The 16,642-nt window shown below is 44.9% G+C and overlaps 1 protein-coding gene across 2 annotated transcripts in view; it reads left to right on the top strand.

The window, feature by feature from the left end:
- Positions 1–540: 540 nt before the first annotated feature.
- The window catches only part of MYOCD (myocardin), a 91,001-nt gene continuing 74,899 nt past the window's right edge, over positions 541–16,642 (top strand). The window contains exon 1 of one of the 2 annotated variants that reach the window (XM_029212101.1): positions 541–892. In XM_029212101.1, coding sequence (XP_029067934.1) covers positions 838–892 — 55 coding nt within the window. In that variant the 5' untranslated portion in view covers positions 541–837. The remainder of the gene's footprint in view (positions 893–16,642) is intronic. The other variant, XM_029212102.1, reaches the window with a different exon arrangement.

Genomic DNA, 16,642 nt, shown 5'->3' with positions numbered 1-16,642 from the left:
TGATACGGGAACTGCGACATGTATGCTCCGTCTCTGCCTGCGCAAACGGAGAGAGAATGTGCTCACCCTGGTGCGTTGGAAGCCTCGGTTATTTGCCAGGGGTCCAGCCTGCTTGCCAAGCTCGGTGCGCCCCGGGTGCGCGGGCGCGCAAGTCCCCTCCCGGGGTGGGCCACGCCCGCCGCCCGCCGCCCGCCTGCCAGGCTACAGGGATGGAGGCCCCCCCCCCCCCCCCCCGGGGCCCCCCCCCCCCCCCCGGCCCGCCCACCTGCGCGCCTGACGCTACGCGGCGCCCCTCCCCTCCCCGCGGCTCTCGGCTCCCGGCTCCGCCCCCCGCGCGCGCCCTCCGCATCCCTGCCGCCCGCCCCCGCGCCGCCCGCAGCCAAGAGTTCAGACCGGCTCCCGGGACTCCTCCAGCTGCTCCGCGTCCCAGGCCCGCTTGCCACTCCTGATTGGCTGAGCTCCTGTCAGTAGTAAAAAAAAGGATCAGATAGCAAACTGAGGACCTTCATAAAGGCGTGGTGGGGATGCTCGAGGAGCGCGGGCAGCCTATGACATCAGCCGCGCACGCCTGGGATGCCGCGGCGCCCCGCCAGACCCCGAGGAGGCGCAGGGTCCCGCCAGCTGAGAGTGGCGTAGCCCCGCGCGGCGAGGCCGCCAGTTTTCTGGGGACACTGGTTTCGGTCACTGGCTGCCACTGTACTCCTACCCGGGGGAGCTCGCGGAGAGTTGGATGAATTCTGGGTTGTTAACTGCGGTCAGCTGGGCTCCCGGGAGCCCGTACCTGGTGGAAGTCAGGGGCCATCTGGCCAGGGGACCAGCGGCTCGCTGAGACTCAACATGACACTCCTGGGGTCTGAGCACTCATTGCTGATTAGGAGCAAGTTCAGATCAGGTAGGGCTGAGGCACTTGGCATTCCTTCTTCAGCTTTTCCTCTCCTGCACGCCTCAACTCCACACTGCTTTCCAATAAATGTTTCAAAGCCGGCGCCTTGGCTACTTCAACTCTGTTCCCCAAAAGCACATTTGGCAAGTGAAGAATTGTATGTGCCTTGGGGGGCCTTTCATGTCTTCTGTTGTAAATGCTTTGAGTCATAGAGTGTGGTTTTTGTTTGTGAAAAGGCCAGTCATTTTACTTCTGTCTCTCTGTTTGCGAGTAGAAATTCAGGAGGGGTCCGTCCAACAGGAATAACCTTGAAAGTGAGCAAATAGGGGCTTTCAAGTTGGAGAGCTGCACAGTATCAGTCAGAATTGCTGAGACGATGAACCTGATGCTGTTGTATTAGATACAGGAGTCACTTCAAATGGAGCTAATCCAAACAAATGTATTTCCCAAAAAAAGTCACTTGGGGGAAGTAAAAATAGCAAATTTGGAGCACACCAAGTATTTAAAATGACATCACTGTAGGAAAAAAAGAAGTCCAGTGCCACAAATATTTTTTCCCAAACCATCTGATGTTTATAAATGGAGACTTTTCCCCCAAATTTCTGTGTTAGTGGCGATAGAGGAACTTCTCAGAGGACGCTGAGTGAAGGTGAGTGGAGAGGAGACGGGCCTTTAACTCCCTCACACATAGGGTGGTAACTCGCCCCTGGAAGGTGTTGATGTGTGTGGGTCTCCACACTGAGACGGGGAGACTTCTTTGGTTCTTTGTCAATAGCTCTGTGTAGAATATCGGTTTTATGAAAGTGGTAAGAAACTGCTCAGTAAACGGTACAACTTCCGCTTAGAAGATGGGTTACTTTATATAAACTGTGATGTGAACATTTCCCATAACAGGTGTTAGAAGGATGCTGGCATAGTTTGCTAAGTTTTCCATAGCCCTTCTAAGTGGGACGACGCAGCATTTCACTTGGACGGATGTTACCAAAAAATGAGAAGAGTGGATGCTGGAAAGTAGGGTCCTCTGGGACTTGCTTAGATGCTCCTGGCTTTTAGATGTCTGTGGGGTCCACTGGAGATTTTCTGTGGCTCTGTACCGTCAAAGCGAGATGAAAACTTGAGAACGGAGGCAGCTACAAGACTCATTGCCCCGAAGATCCGGGGCCGGTCTGTCAGGGACTAGGTTCTGCAGTGGATTAATCCATCCTTTCCTATCCGTGGTGAGGTGAGGCGGTTGGTCTGTTAATCCACTAGAGACATGGCCACTGCTTTGCAATTTGGTCAAAACCGCAGGGCAACACTGCCACCTTTCTGAAGAAGAGAGGATGTGGATTTGTTTCGCAAGAAGCTACGCTCATTTCAAAGTTTCCTGCAGGGGCAGGGGAGGAGCTGGTTTGTCTCTAGATGGACTTGGTGATGTACTTGATAGTAGAATTGCGAAACAGACTTACCAAACCAATGCTTCCTTCAGCTGCAGTGCAGAGGCAAGGAAGACAGTGCTCCTAATTCCTGCTTTGGTGGGTCCGCGGAGTCCTGGTGTCTCCCAGGTGGACCCTGCAGACCTAGACCCTGGAGCTTCCGAGAATTCCGATGGCAGCCTCACTTTTGTTTTTTTTTTTTTTTTAAGCTGGGACAGGCTTCTGTATCACAGGAAGGATTGCTTTGGGAAGACATGCTATGCTGTCGAAGCAGACGTAGGCAGGCTTAATCCTCTACCTTTGATAAACAGGGAAACGGGGTCTGGAAATGGACAAAGTGGTTTGGTCCTCTGAATGCAAGGGGTTGATAATCTCCTAAAAGATAGAGAAGAAGACAAGTTGAATGTAAAACTAAACGTAGTGTTGAGGACGGGGATTATTCTTCCTGGAGATAATTACAGCCCTAGCTGCAGGAGCACAGAAGTCTGGCTGGCAGCATGCGAACAAGAGGGCCTCTTCCTAAGAGACCTCGATTTATTTTATGGCTAACAATGAATAAAGAAGGCCTCTTCTCTGTTTTGATTTCTCTCTCTCTCTCTCTCTCTTTCTCTCTTGTTTTCTTTTTTTCCTCTTCTTTTCTTTCACAAACTACTCAAAATGTGAACTCATAAAACTCTATCTCAGGGCTAATGTTTGCTTTGACAGTGGGTTCTGGTGTATTTCATTTAAAAAGTTTCAAACAAAAAAAATACAGGAAACGAAATTGATCATACCAAGGGGCCTGTGTGTAGGGCTGGTTTGTAAGGGAACAGGTAACTGTTTTGACTCTGAAACTGACATGTATGGTAACAGCTTGCAACTGACTTTCTATAAGCTGTATTCCAGTGACCTTGTTATTAACTGCAAAGCGGTGCTACTGGAGCAATAAACATGAAAGTTTACATGGGCGAACGTGTTTAGTGATATAAACTCATCTTACTGGAGAGGCCGCAGGGTTTCACAATCGAATGTGCAGGTCTAGTGCCAAACTCTCTGGGTTTTTAGCAGGTACTTCTCCTTATCGGCTGTATAACCTCGAACCTTAGCTAAATTACATAACTTTATCTGCCTCAGTTTGCTTCGTTTGAATGATGAGAATGATTATAGGATTATTGTGATGACTAAATGTGTTACTACAAGTAGGGCATTTAGAAAAATGCCTGGCACTTAGTAAGCCCTCAAAAAATATTGTTCTGTTATTTAAATTCTTAGGCAGGGTGGTCCTGGGTTTGTCACTTCTTCTGAGTCTTGGTTACTTCATCTGTAAATGTCAGGGTTGGACTAGGTGATTTCTCAGACCCTTTAGAAACATTTTATGGTTCTCTGAAAATGCAAAGATTGGGAATAAGCAAAATTGTGATTGGGCTGTGTGCCAGTTGGGCATAAATCAGAGGCAGTTTAGTTAAATGCAGTCATTAGTGTTGCTTTTAAACTAACCACACTTTTTATTGTTTTTCATCTTTTCACTTCAGTATCTGTAATCAGTATCACTGTCAGTAATTTTCCTCAATACCATAATCCTTGTGTCAGTAAGACACAAGGACCCGTACATGTGTACACACACACACACACACACACACACACACACACACACGAGAGAGGTCCATTAGTGGGTTTCCCTTCTAAAGAACTATTGTGTTTCTTTTGCTTTTTTTCTCTTTTTCTCTTCTTCCCAAACAGCTCATACAAAGGCAGACTCTGCTTCCTGCCATGACCTTACCTCCATCCCCCGAAAATTTAGGGCTGTCAGATTTCGCAAATAAAAATACAGGATGCCTAATTAAATTTGAATTTCAGATAAACAATGATTAATTTTTTAGCCTATATTGGGAGCATACTTTCACCTGAACTAGGCACTTTGCATTTTCTGTGGCAACTAGGCTATAAAACTATATATATATTTACCTAATTTAATTGACCTTTTCAGATCTCATTTTTGTCATCCACAAAACAGAGGATTTGACTGGTTCATCTCTGCAGTTGCTTCCAGCCCTAAGATTTGATATTTTCCCAAATGAACGTCCCTGAGTACTTCTGTAAACTTTTGAAGACTATAAACTTCATAAAAGTGTTACTATGACATTTTTTAACTGTCATATCCTCAGGGAACGGACATAGATGCTCAATAAATTTTTCTCGCGTGGATGAATGAATAATTCACACCTGCCATCTTTATAATTAACCCATTATTATTCTAAGATATGATTATTCTAAGACAATCGTTTCAATTGCTTCACGTGTTCAGTCTTCTTTTCTAAATTTCCTTGACAACTTTTGGGTGTGACGTTTACTGGAGCACAAATATCTATTCCCAAATTCCATTTTGCTATTGAAATGACCAGTAGAATATTGGTATATATTCTAATATTAAAACAAAGGTGAACTTTGAAGTAAAATTATTTCAGTGATATAAAAATTTACTACTTGTTTACTTAATGTGCTATCAAGATATCTCTCATTTGCCCACGGTTACAACATTTTCCTGTAACCATAAAGGCAGAGCCTACTATACGCCAGGTGCTATGACGGATACCGGGAATTCAAAAATGAGTGAGGTTTTACCCCTGCACTCAGAGCTAACTCTAAGCTAATAAACATAAAATATACAGGATAATCCCCCTATTTTAAAAGGTCAATTGATTAGCAGCCTCAATTCCCCTGTGCCACGCGTTTTAGTCAGCATGGGCTACTGTAACAAAATACCATAGACTGGGTAGCAAAACAACAGAAATCTGTTTTCTCACAGTTCTGGGGGCTGGAAGTCCAAGTTCAGGGTGCCATCATGGAAAGGTTCTGGTGAGAGCTGTCTTCCTGGCTTGCCGACGGCCACCTTCTCGCGGTGTCCTCACGTGGCACAGAGAAAGAGAGACAGACAGACAGCGAGCTCTCTGATCTCTTCTCACAAGGATACTAATCTCATCATGAAGGCCCCACCATCAGGACCTCATTTAAACCTAATCATTTCCAAAGGCCCCGCATCTCCAAATACTATGACATATGGGAGTTAGAGCTTCAACATGTGAATCTGGTGTGTGGAGGGCACATTTCAGTCCATAGGACCGTGTAAGGTAACATATTCATTGGTTCCAGGGATTAGGATGTAGACATCTTCGAGGAGGGGACATTATTCTACCTGTGACAGCAGCTTCCAATAAGGCATTCCTAACTGTAACCCCTCCCATGCCTCTCTCCTGCAGACTTCGTTCTGTAGCACTTTTCCTTTAATATAGATTATTCAGCCATAATACCGGTGTTTTCCCCAGGGAGGTCCACAGAAGACTAACTCCACAGTATGTTCAAGTTGTTCAGCAGGAAATTTAAAAAAGAGGGAAGCAAAGTATAGTGAAAAATTAAATTGGATTTTTAATTGCAGGATTTCTGAAGCCTTTACTATTTCTCGTGTCTATTATGAGCTTCTGAAAGGCAGGGATTCCGAGACATGCTTCACCTTTATTCACACAGCATCTCAGAGGGCAAGTTTAGCTGGACAAACACATCGTGGAGAATTCTTTCTGGACAGAAAAACTCACAGTTTCCGACAGTGATTTCTCTCATGGGGTTAATCTCTGTGTTTAGGAAGCTGGCAAGCCCTCCGCACCCAGCCAGGTGCGCACTCTGTTGCTTTTCCTTCCTGGCTGCTTCCTCCCGTGCTGGGTCCCCCTTTCACTGCTCAAACCTCTGTTATTTATTGGCACCAAGGCCCCACCCTGGGAATATCCATCAGAGGATTATAACCCATGTCCCCAAGGAGCTCACAGGCAACCTGAAAGATGCTGAAAAAATGCTATACGAGAGTTACGTGTTTATTCATTCATTCAACAAACATGCAGGAATATCTCTTCCACGTTTCCCTTGTAATGGAGACTGTGTTAGGAGCTGGGGGTTCGATTGGGAAGCAGAAAAGACCCGTCCCATGTCCTCACGTGGAATGTTAGAGCTGACCCTCTAATACCCTGTGCGTGGTTCCTGCAAGCCTTCTAGAAGTCCACATGAGAACACAGTTACCGGGATTTTAAAAGATGAGTGTGTTTTAAGTGCTAAATGGGACTTTTAAATCTTTTTTTAAAGCTAGTGGAACATTCAGGGGCCAGCCCATCTACTTCAGACCATTGCATTCACCTCATATACCAGGCGGCCTCCCCCAGCATCTTAATTACTGTAGCAAGAGCCCCAAACTGCCCCCCTGCACCTAACCTGCCTTATTATTATCCATTGCTCCTATCACTATGGAGGACACTAAACATTTTACTTGATCATTCAGTTATTTGTCCACGAGGGCAGGAATTTTTGTCCGTTCGTTCGTTTTCACTGCTTTATTCCCCCGGCACCTCGCACAGTGATTGGCATAGATAAGGCACCATTAACAATGCCTTGAATAAATACATTTTATTTTCCCCACAGACTATTCAGAAACAAAAGTAACCAGTCTATGTTTTTATATAGATTTTAGGCATATTGAAGGAGTGGTGCTGAAGACTAGAACAAAAAAAGAATGAGTGAATATAAGTACAAAATTCAGAAAAGTAGTTACCTCTGCAGTAGGAGAGGCAAGGGGAAGAGCTAGGCATGGAGCCTGAGTAGGAGAAAGGTTATTGGTGGTGGTCTTAGGTTGAGCAGTGGTGACATGCACATTGATTATTCAGCAAATTAATTAAATAATGTTCATTCATGGGCCGATGAAAACAGTGTGACTTGGACCAGGGATGGTGATGAATCCAATTACATGTATCCGGGGTCTTTGAAAAAAATTGAAAACATGAGTTTTTTAAGACCATAAAGAGTGGCATTCATCTTTTACCTGCTACAGTATATGACAGGCACAGTAACAGTTTGTCAAATAGGACTGAACCAAATTGAATGGATTCTGATCTAATTGGGTTGAATTGGAGAACAACACAGGTGCCTGGCAGAAGCAGAAGTGCTTAACCCAGCACGTTGAGGATTTTACATACCTCAAAGAAGCCAGACCTGAATAGGAGATGTTGGAACATGAAGTGGTCTTTCATCTTTATTTCCATCTTACTAGCAAGAACTCACTGGTCCTCTAGCAGATGGTGACGAGCTTTTTTTTTTTTTTTTTAATTAAATTTATTTTATTTTTTATTTTATTTTTGGCTGTGTTGGGTCTTCGTTGCTGCGCGCGGGCTTTCTCTAGTTGTGGTGAGCAGGGGCTACTCTTCATTGTGGCGCACAGGCTTCTCATTGCAGTGGCTTCTCTTATTGTGGAGCACGGGCTCTAGGCGCACAGGCTCAGTAGTCGCGGCTCGCGGGCTCTAGAGCACAGGCTCAGTAGTTGTGGCGCACGGGCTTAGTTGCTCCGCGGTATGTGGGATCTTCCCGAACCAGGGCCCGAACCCGTGTCCCCTGCATTGGCAGGCAGATTTGTAACCACTGCGCCACCAGGGAAGGCCATGAAGAGCTATCTTGAATCTCTGCCCAGATCAGGAAAGTGAAGCTGGCAGGTGTGTTTCCCAGGTATCAGTCTTTCCAGTCTCATGCCCGCTCTCCTGTGGGCAGACCTGTAGGGGGAGCCCATCACACCCACTCTCTGACTCCAAGATCTTGGGAAAGTCATTGCAGCTCGCTGGGCATCTGTTTCATAGTGGTAAAACGATCGCTGCTATTTGTGAGGGAAAGAGTTTTGTAGAATTATCAAGGCTTTCTTCTGCAGAAAGACGTCTCCATTCCCCACGTGGGAAGGGATTACTTGACCTGGTGGCAAGAATCGCACGAGAGAGAAGCATGGAGTAGTGGTTTTGATAGACGTAAATAGGATTTTAAAAAATAACCAAAGCCACCCATTAGCCAAATGATAGTTTTTTTCAGCCTTATGATTTTAGTATTTAGTTTTTTCAACTTTATTAAGCAGACAGTGTTTGTTTAAGTCAGTAATTTGCACTAATTTCTCTTCTGATATCATCTAGAACAGCTGGTGAGTCAAGCTTTCGCTAACTACATTTGCATTATCATTCTTAGAGGAAAATACAAGGGTCTCCAAATTTTTTATAATGTCATTTATTCCCAGAAATTCGGAATAAATAAGGCTGATTCCTGACTTTCATTTCTTACAGAGCACAGCAAAGTGCCCTCAGAAACCACTGAAGGAAGAATAATTTCATTCTTTTCTCCTGTTGGTTGAAGGAAGATAAATTCTCCTGTTTCTCTACAGATACCACTAGAGTAGTTCTCTCACATTTCAGTTATACCAGTTGACGTTTGCTGTATTCAGCCACCTTAGATCATTAGAGAAAGCAGTAGAATTCTAGCAGTAGAAGCAGGGGATTAAGCCACTGTAATATTGTAAAATATATTTATTGGGCTCCCCCGTGGAGGACCTTAACCATCACTTGGTATGCGCAGCAATGATCAGCAAATACACAGACCTCTCAAATTCTTAGCACGTCTTGCCTAACATCTCAATTTGAACTGCCACTCAAACAAGTTATCCATCCTTCAGTCTGCATCTCTTTCGCCTTGGACTCTTAAGTAGTGCAAAGTCGTCAGTTCTTTCTCATAAAATATAGTCCAGTAACCCCCAGGAATATCCCTGTTTCACAGATAATGACTGGAAAATACCCCATAAGCTGTTTTGACGTTCCTACTTCCGGGAAACACTCTCCTTTCAGGAAGTCATTCGACTCTGTTGTCCTCATGACTGATTGGGCTGGTTTCTTGGTCTGAGGGAAAGTTCCACGCGGGACTTTCCGATACTCAAGCTCCAGACAGGGCCGTGGGGCTTCAAAACAGGCTAAGTCCAAGAAAATGCTATTCAACATTCATTGAACAATCATTTCCTCAATACTTCAAATGTCTTTACTATTTTGTGTTCCCTTCCTGCCCTTGTGCAGACGCGTAAAGAGCTTTACAAAGCTGTGGTCAGAGCGTACGTCTAAGTTAAACTCAGCCTTTTTAGCAGTCAGCATGATATCATAAGCAGTTGTCCAAGCTGCTCCATAGTAGCATAACTCTTGTTTTAAAGACTGTATCCTATTCCACCAAGTGAGTCCATAATACTTCCACTTGCAGTGGAATTTTAAGCCAGTTGTACTTTTTTATGTTGTAAATAACATCACTATGGAAATCTTCACGCACATAGACTCCTTCTTCCTCTGGATCGTTTTACAGGATACTCATCCTTTAGAGGAAATAATCCAAGTGTGGAAATCATGGACAGGAATCTTTATGATCCGCTATGGGAGCTTGTATTTCTGGAGCACTTAACAATGCACCAAGCTTAACCTTAGTCCCTTTTCCACATGGCAGTGAATATTTGACCCTGTGATAGAACTAACTCAGAGTCATCGTGGATACTTATCCAATGCGGACTGGTGTTCAGTGAGCGTTTCACACCTTTTCAGTCAAGAATGAAAAGGAAAAGGAGCCACAAGTACCTGATACCTTTGGAAACCTTTGGCTCCCTCTGTGTGATCTGCTATTTGGGGACCACATGTGACCGTATTGCCAAATATGATTGATGCTTCATCAAAGGAGAAGAGAACAGGACCAAGAGTTACTGGGAACCTGTTATCTGTGACATTTTCAGTATCTCATTTAATCCTTACAAAAAATGCTATGAGACAGGTATGCTTATTCCGTTTTATAGATGAGGCAACTGAGGCTCAAGATGTCAAACAACTTAGTCGGAGTAACGTAACTGGTAAACGGCAGAGACGAGGTCTGATCCCATCTGTGCCATGATGACCATCTCTATCACAAGCTAAACCTCGCTTCTCCCACCCTCCCCCTCCACCGCCCATCCCACACGCACACACTTGGCCCAGTGGATTTAATTCTACATTCCAGTGGAGTTCTGGACTACAACTTCAGGTTTATACCCAATTGCCATTATTGTCTGTGATTTTCTAAATAGCGATTTACTAAGCTACTTGTTTCTAATACTAATTAACCTGTAAATTATACATGCCATCTCTCCCAAATCCCAGGACTTTTAATGAAACTTGAGTATTTTAATCTCAGTTTATCTGATGAAGAAATTTCAAGATATTTTTGAAAACCAACAAGAACAGACTTGCCCTAAGACACTAAACATGTAAGGAATATCAATTAACAGAGAATCAAGTGGTGGTTGCCAGGGGCTGGGAGGTGGAGGAAATAGGGAGAGGTTGGTGATAAAAGGGCACAAACAATAAATAAGTGACATGACATAAAATATTAGAAGACAGTTTTAAATTTAGCACCCTCCCCAAACACACACAGAAATGTCAGTAGATTCTAAATATCATGCTCATTTCTTGATCAAAAGGCAGTGGAAAAAAAAAACGTTTTTGTATTTCTAAATTTTTTATACAATTTTTAAAAGTTACTTTCCATTTACAGTTACTACAAAATATTGGCTGTATTCCCCATGTTGCGCAGTATATCCTTGAGCCTATTTTATACCCAGTAGTTTGTACCTCCACTCCTCCACCCCTTTATTGCCCCTCCCCCCTCCCACTGGGAACCACGAGTTTGTTCTGTGAGTCTGCTTCTTTTTTGTTACATTCACTAGTTTGTTGTATTTTTTAGATCACACCTATCAGTGGTATCATACAGTATTTGTCTTTTTCTGACCGACTTACTTCATTTAGCACAATTCCCTCCAAGTCCATCTATGTTGCTGCAAATGGCAAAATTTCATTCTTTTTTATGGCTGAGTAATATTCCATTGTATAAATAGACCACATCTTCTTTATCTATTCATCTTCATCCATCTGTTGATGGACACTCAGTTGCTTCTGTATCTTGGCAATTGTAAATAATGCTGCTGTGAACATTGGGGTGCATGTATCTTTTCAAATTTGTGGTTTTGCTTTTTTCAGATATATGCCTAGGAGAGAAACTGTTGGGTCATATGGTAGTTATATTTTTAGTTTTTTGAGGAACCTCCATACTGTTTTCCACAGTGGCTGCACTGACTTACATTCCCATCAACAGTGTACAAGTGTTCCCTTTAAAAAAAAAAATACTTTGATAGCTGAAATATTTTAGGCTCAGCAAGTTAGGGATCAAAACACACCACAGATATACCAGAAGCATTCAAGCATAGAACAAAGTCTAGAAGGATCCATTCTCAGTGATTATCTCTGGGTGGTGAGAAAATGAGTAATTTTTAATTTTTCTTATCTTCTTTCTTATATTCCTATGTTCCTTATTTTGATGATCTATTCAGTGTCTCCTGTATCTTCTATAGTAAGCAGGAATAACTTTGGTAATACCTGAATTAGCAGTGGACATTGCTTGTGTATTCAGTTTTAAGCCATGTAGTCATAGGAGCTGAAAGATTCCTTAACTGAGGAGCCGCTGAAACAGGTTGGCTGAACACCTAGGAGGTTTAAGTTGTTACAAACTCCCACCAATCCGAGAGCACATTCACGTTCAGACTACAACCGAGAAAACGTGGTCCGTAGCTGAGACTGAACATTGGCACCCCCTCCGATTAATCTGTGTTGGAAAATTCTAACGTGTATATCGTGATACAAGCCCTACAGTCTCACTGACCTGGGGTCAGATCCTGGCTCCACCTTTCCTGGTCGTATGAACTTGAGCATATCCTTCAAGCTCTCCACTCTTCCGTCTGTGAAGGTAGGAACAAAATTGCCTGCCCTGTGGAAATTTTGTGAGGCTTTAGTGAAGTGACAAAAAAGGTATCGGACCTAGTGCAGGGATGTACTTGTGTACCCCGTCAATGGTAACGGTTTTATCCACGGATTAATATTCGTGATTATATCATTATTTTTATCAATATGCTATAGGAGGTTAATCTGCAATATTTAAAATTACTTCAATATTATTATAAAATATCATATTGTTTCTAAATTTACAACCATCTTGTGGTTATCTCGTGAGATTTGCTGCTACTTCTTCTCGTTTCTTTTTACCCCAGGTGGTGTTTGAGAACGTTGCATATACTCATTATCATTATAGGATTTACACTGTATTCTATAAAGTGATTTATGTACGTACTATCACTTATTCCTTCCCTTTCAAAGAAAATTTTGAGAAAGGCATTATTATCATTTTCATCCTCCAGACAGGGGTAGTTGTCCAGCTCAGGTCCTTATGTGTTTCCGACAAGAGCCCCAGGCCTTGTCTGGGACCTTGCAAGGTTACCAGTTGGCTGTAAGGATTAGCGTGGCTCATGGCTGTTCTTCGGTCTCCACTGAGAGCCCAAATCCTACACCCTTGTAATCGAAAATATTGTTCTGTCTAAAACTGAAACCAAGGCGAAGAGCTCTCTCCAGAGAGAACAGTGTTTGAGGATCAGACAGCACTCTGCTTAATTATAATACCTTTTATTTTTATGGTGCATTAAACTCGCAAGTTGATACGCTTATATTTTCATAACAACTCTGTGCGATTACAAAACTGGTCGTTCAGATGAGGAGATTGAGAGTCTGGGACATTAAGAGATCTGCCCAAAGGGCTTCCCTGGTGGTGCAGTGGTTGAGAGTCCGCCTGCCGATGCAGGGGACACGGGTCCGTGCCCCGGTCCGGGAAGATCCCACATGCCGCGGAGCAGCTGGGCCCGTGAGCCATGGCCGCTGAGCCTGCGCGTCCGGAGCCTGTGCTCCACAACGGGAGAGGCCACAACAGTGAGAGGCCCGCGTACCAAAAAAAAAAAAGAAAAGAAATCTGCCCAAGGTTACTCATTAGATTTAGAATCAGAGTTCTGGGCTCCCAGAACCAAGTTCTCAGTGTGATCCTCTTGAGGAACATGCAGCCTGGGAAGACATCGATGGTGCAAAGATGGGCCGATGCCTGGCTTTTTCAAGGCCAGTGGCTCTCAGCAAAATAAATGGTTCTTCTGCTTAGAGCGTTCTTCGCACATAGTAGCCATCTGCACTGGCTTCAAGGTTCAAAGGGCTAGATTAGAGAGAGAGGTGAAATTTAGCAAGTTAGATACAGTATTAGCTGGGAGAGGAGAACAGAATTGGCATAGAAATGGCAAAGCAGCCTTTGGCTTTAGTAGAATACCAGTCTCTGCAGAAGATTCTGGTCTTAGCACATAGACTAGAACCCAGCGCTATGGAATGTCCCAGAGACAGAAAATGTTCTTAAATGTTATGTTTGGTTGTTTCAAAACCTTGTAAAAACAGTAGAGCCAAGATTATTTTCTAACGCTTAAAAAAAATTTTAATATACCTACATTTACTATTTTCTCAAACTTTAAAGGTACAGTATATGTGTACATATATATATATATATATATATATACTCACACTATTGTATGTTATATATATTTATATCAATCACTGTTATATATATCATGATTATATAATGGTGTGAGTATATAATATATACATGTATGTCTATTGTATATTATGTATATACTATACACTTCATATGACGAGTCAAAGATCTATATTCTTTGTAGTGTTATACATGCTACAGAAAAATTGAAGGAAAAACTCAAAATGCTCAACAAAGGGAGAATGTTTGAAGACACTGAAATGTAACATAACGTGCATGTTATATATGGTACTTTCAAAGAATAGCTAATGAAATGGAAATACGTTTTGTAACCAGAAGAGGCAATACGTGCTTTCAATGCTAGCACAGCGTACCACAGGCTTCACTTAGGATCTCAAAAGAACTTCAGTGTCTATTCCAGGACTACAGCGACGTGGAATGAAAAATTTCCCCTTAATTTGGAGAGAATTCCTTTTCCTTGCCCTCGTAAAGCACACCCTTGGTTCCAAGTTCTAATACCAGTTCTCATCCAGGTATTCCCTGGACGCCTACGTTCACCTCTTGAATGTTTGTGTAGTCATTTATCCCAGCTCACGGAGTCTTAGTTTGATCACGGCAGTGACCCTGTGAAATGGGTCTAATGATACCTTCCTTAGAGGGATGGGAAAATGAGGTTCAGAAAGGGTTCGTGACCCACTGAAATTCACACGCAGAAACATGGCAGAGCAGGGCTGAACCTGGATCTTGTGACCCCTCCCAATGAATGGTGGACCCTGGGAGGTGAAAATCAGAGTCCCTTTCCTCCAGGACCACCCCCCACCCCAGCACCAGCTTTCAAGGAAAGCAGGTCAAACAGCAGGTTCTGGTCCCCCAGGCCCCTCCTGCCCCCCCCACCCCGCCCCAGGGTGGCACGCTGTCCACCTAATTCACTCGTGGCTCTAGGCCATGGAACACATAAACAAGTGGGGAAAGCCTCCGGAGGAATCTTGATGCCCACATGGAACCATTTGTCTTCTGAAATGATTGTTTGAAATTGTTTATGTCAGTTGCCGAGTTTCTGTTGCACGCTTCAGGGACCTATTTGTGATGGAGGAAAAAATTTCCCTGCAGCCGAGCGGTCAGGGCTCAGCGGGCAGTTCTGGTGACAGCGTGGCCTGACGCCAGCTGGTCCTCCCCACATGGGGATGGCTCTGGGGATTTGCACCGCAGTCCCAGTAGAGCACCGCAAGAATGACTGGGTGCTCACTGTTTGCTGGGTACTGCTTTTAGTGCCTCACACGTACGAACTGAATCCACACAACAGCCCTGTGGGGTGGTACCTTGGGTCCCCCTCCGTCCCCCCACATTCACAGATGAAGAAATTGGAGAACCCAGCCCCGAAGGGCATTTCATAGGACTCCACGACTAGTAAATGGAAAAGCTAGGACTTGAACATATGCACCCCTGGCTTCAGAGCCTACGTCTGCAACTCCTACTCTGTACTGCTTCTCACAGGCATCTAGGCTGGCCGGAGCTGGCTTCCTCATCCTGTCCTCCCCGAGAGCAGGCAAATTGCACCTTCTGTCCCCTTAGTGACATCGTCAGCCCCACGGCACATCCACGCGAGGCCTGCGTTCCTCCTGCCTGTAGTGTCTTGAGATGTTGTAACATAAAAGCCCTCAGCTCACAAACCTGGCAGCCGGCTGCGTGAGAGAGAATTCCTTTTGAGGCATGAATTAGTCTTCTTCAAATGTTTTGACAAACTGAGAGTGTGGTGCTTAGGGAAAGGATCGCTTCGCAGTGTTTGTGTGAACAGACATCCTTCTCGAACTTGAGACTGTGTGTGAGGCTTGATCATTGAAATAACTGCGTGGTCATTCTGAGCTGGTGCTCTTTGGATGTGAATATTCCCCTGGTTTTTACCCAACGCGTGCCCAGTGCTGGAAGCTGGCCTGAATTCGTGCGTCTCAATCTCCTCGAAGGAAGCAGAGTCGGGACATCTCGTGAGATCAAGAAAGAACAGTGGTGCCTGGTCCCAGCCTCTTCCCTGCATGTCTGCTCATCTGTGAAGAGGACTAACGCCAGTCCGGCAGCCCAGGCTCCCCTTCTCCATCAGACCACAAGGGGCGCATCAGTCACCTGATCGTCATTTTCTCTGCCTCTTCTCTCGATGCCCCCAGCAATGGACGGGTACCCAGTCAGCTTCTGTCCTTCTTGTTCACTGTGACCACTTGGCTGCACACAGGGCAACGCTTGGTCAAGGGAACAGTTATTCTTGGTACCTGGACTCTGAAGGCAAGGAGCAGGGTGTGCTCAGATATCAGCAGGACACACAAAAATAATCCCTGGCTTTCAGCCTTGTTTGGGGAACACGGCCAGGCTTGGGGCAGGAACAGTGTAGACAACCTGGCCTAAAAGGTCACATTCTCTCAGTTCTCATCCCCCCGTCTCCTCTGTACTAGGCGGGTTGATGCCCGTGTACCATCAGACCCACGAGTGACACAGCCTGCTCCTGGGAAGGGGGTCTGTCCCAGAGTCGGAAAATGCCGGGGAAAGGAAAGAATTCTGTGAGCGGGCCACCCGTTGGGCAAGGAGAGAGCAGTTATTTCTACAGTCTGTGTCCGACAACATCAGCTTCCAGCTCTGAGCATCCCTGAAACCACCAGTGGTGGTCCTGCTTGATACTTACCAGGAGATCCTCCATTGCCCCGTGCCTGACGGTGTCCTTGAAGGCAATGACGTCGAAGTCGGGGGTCGTACGTGAAGGTTGATCTAAACTCAGGGTGGAGCTCAACAAAAAGAAGTTCAAGGCCAAAATTTTGGACAGACACGACTGCCCCTTCTGAGGGGAGAGCTTTCAGCCGACTATTGCTCTGTCGTGTCCAGGGCTTGTGGTCTTTACCTGGCATCGGCTAGAGAGGACGCCACATTAACAACCATCCAGGATGCTTCCCATGACATGCTTAACTTGGCCTCCTGGGTCTGCCAGCATCGTGCTCTGGGGTGTATGTTTTGCCACCTCTACAGACCCTAGGTCTGCACCCCTAGGAGTTTTGACTGGTGGACCAGGATTTTAAAATAGATCGCAAAGCTTTGCTTGCTTGTGCTGGTAGCTTTCCACCACCACCGGCAGCCC

Source organism: Monodon monoceros, unplaced genomic scaffold (assembly GCF_005190385.1).
Source record: "Monodon monoceros isolate NGI ecotype Baffin Bay Population unplaced genomic scaffold, NGI_Narwhal_1 Super_Scaffold_9, whole genome shotgun sequence".
NCBI classification, from domain to species: domain Eukaryota; kingdom Metazoa; phylum Chordata; class Mammalia; order Artiodactyla; family Monodontidae; genus Monodon; species Monodon monoceros.
The sequence above is the reverse complement of the archived record's forward strand: the minus strand, read 5'-3'. Positions and strand labels throughout refer to the sequence as shown.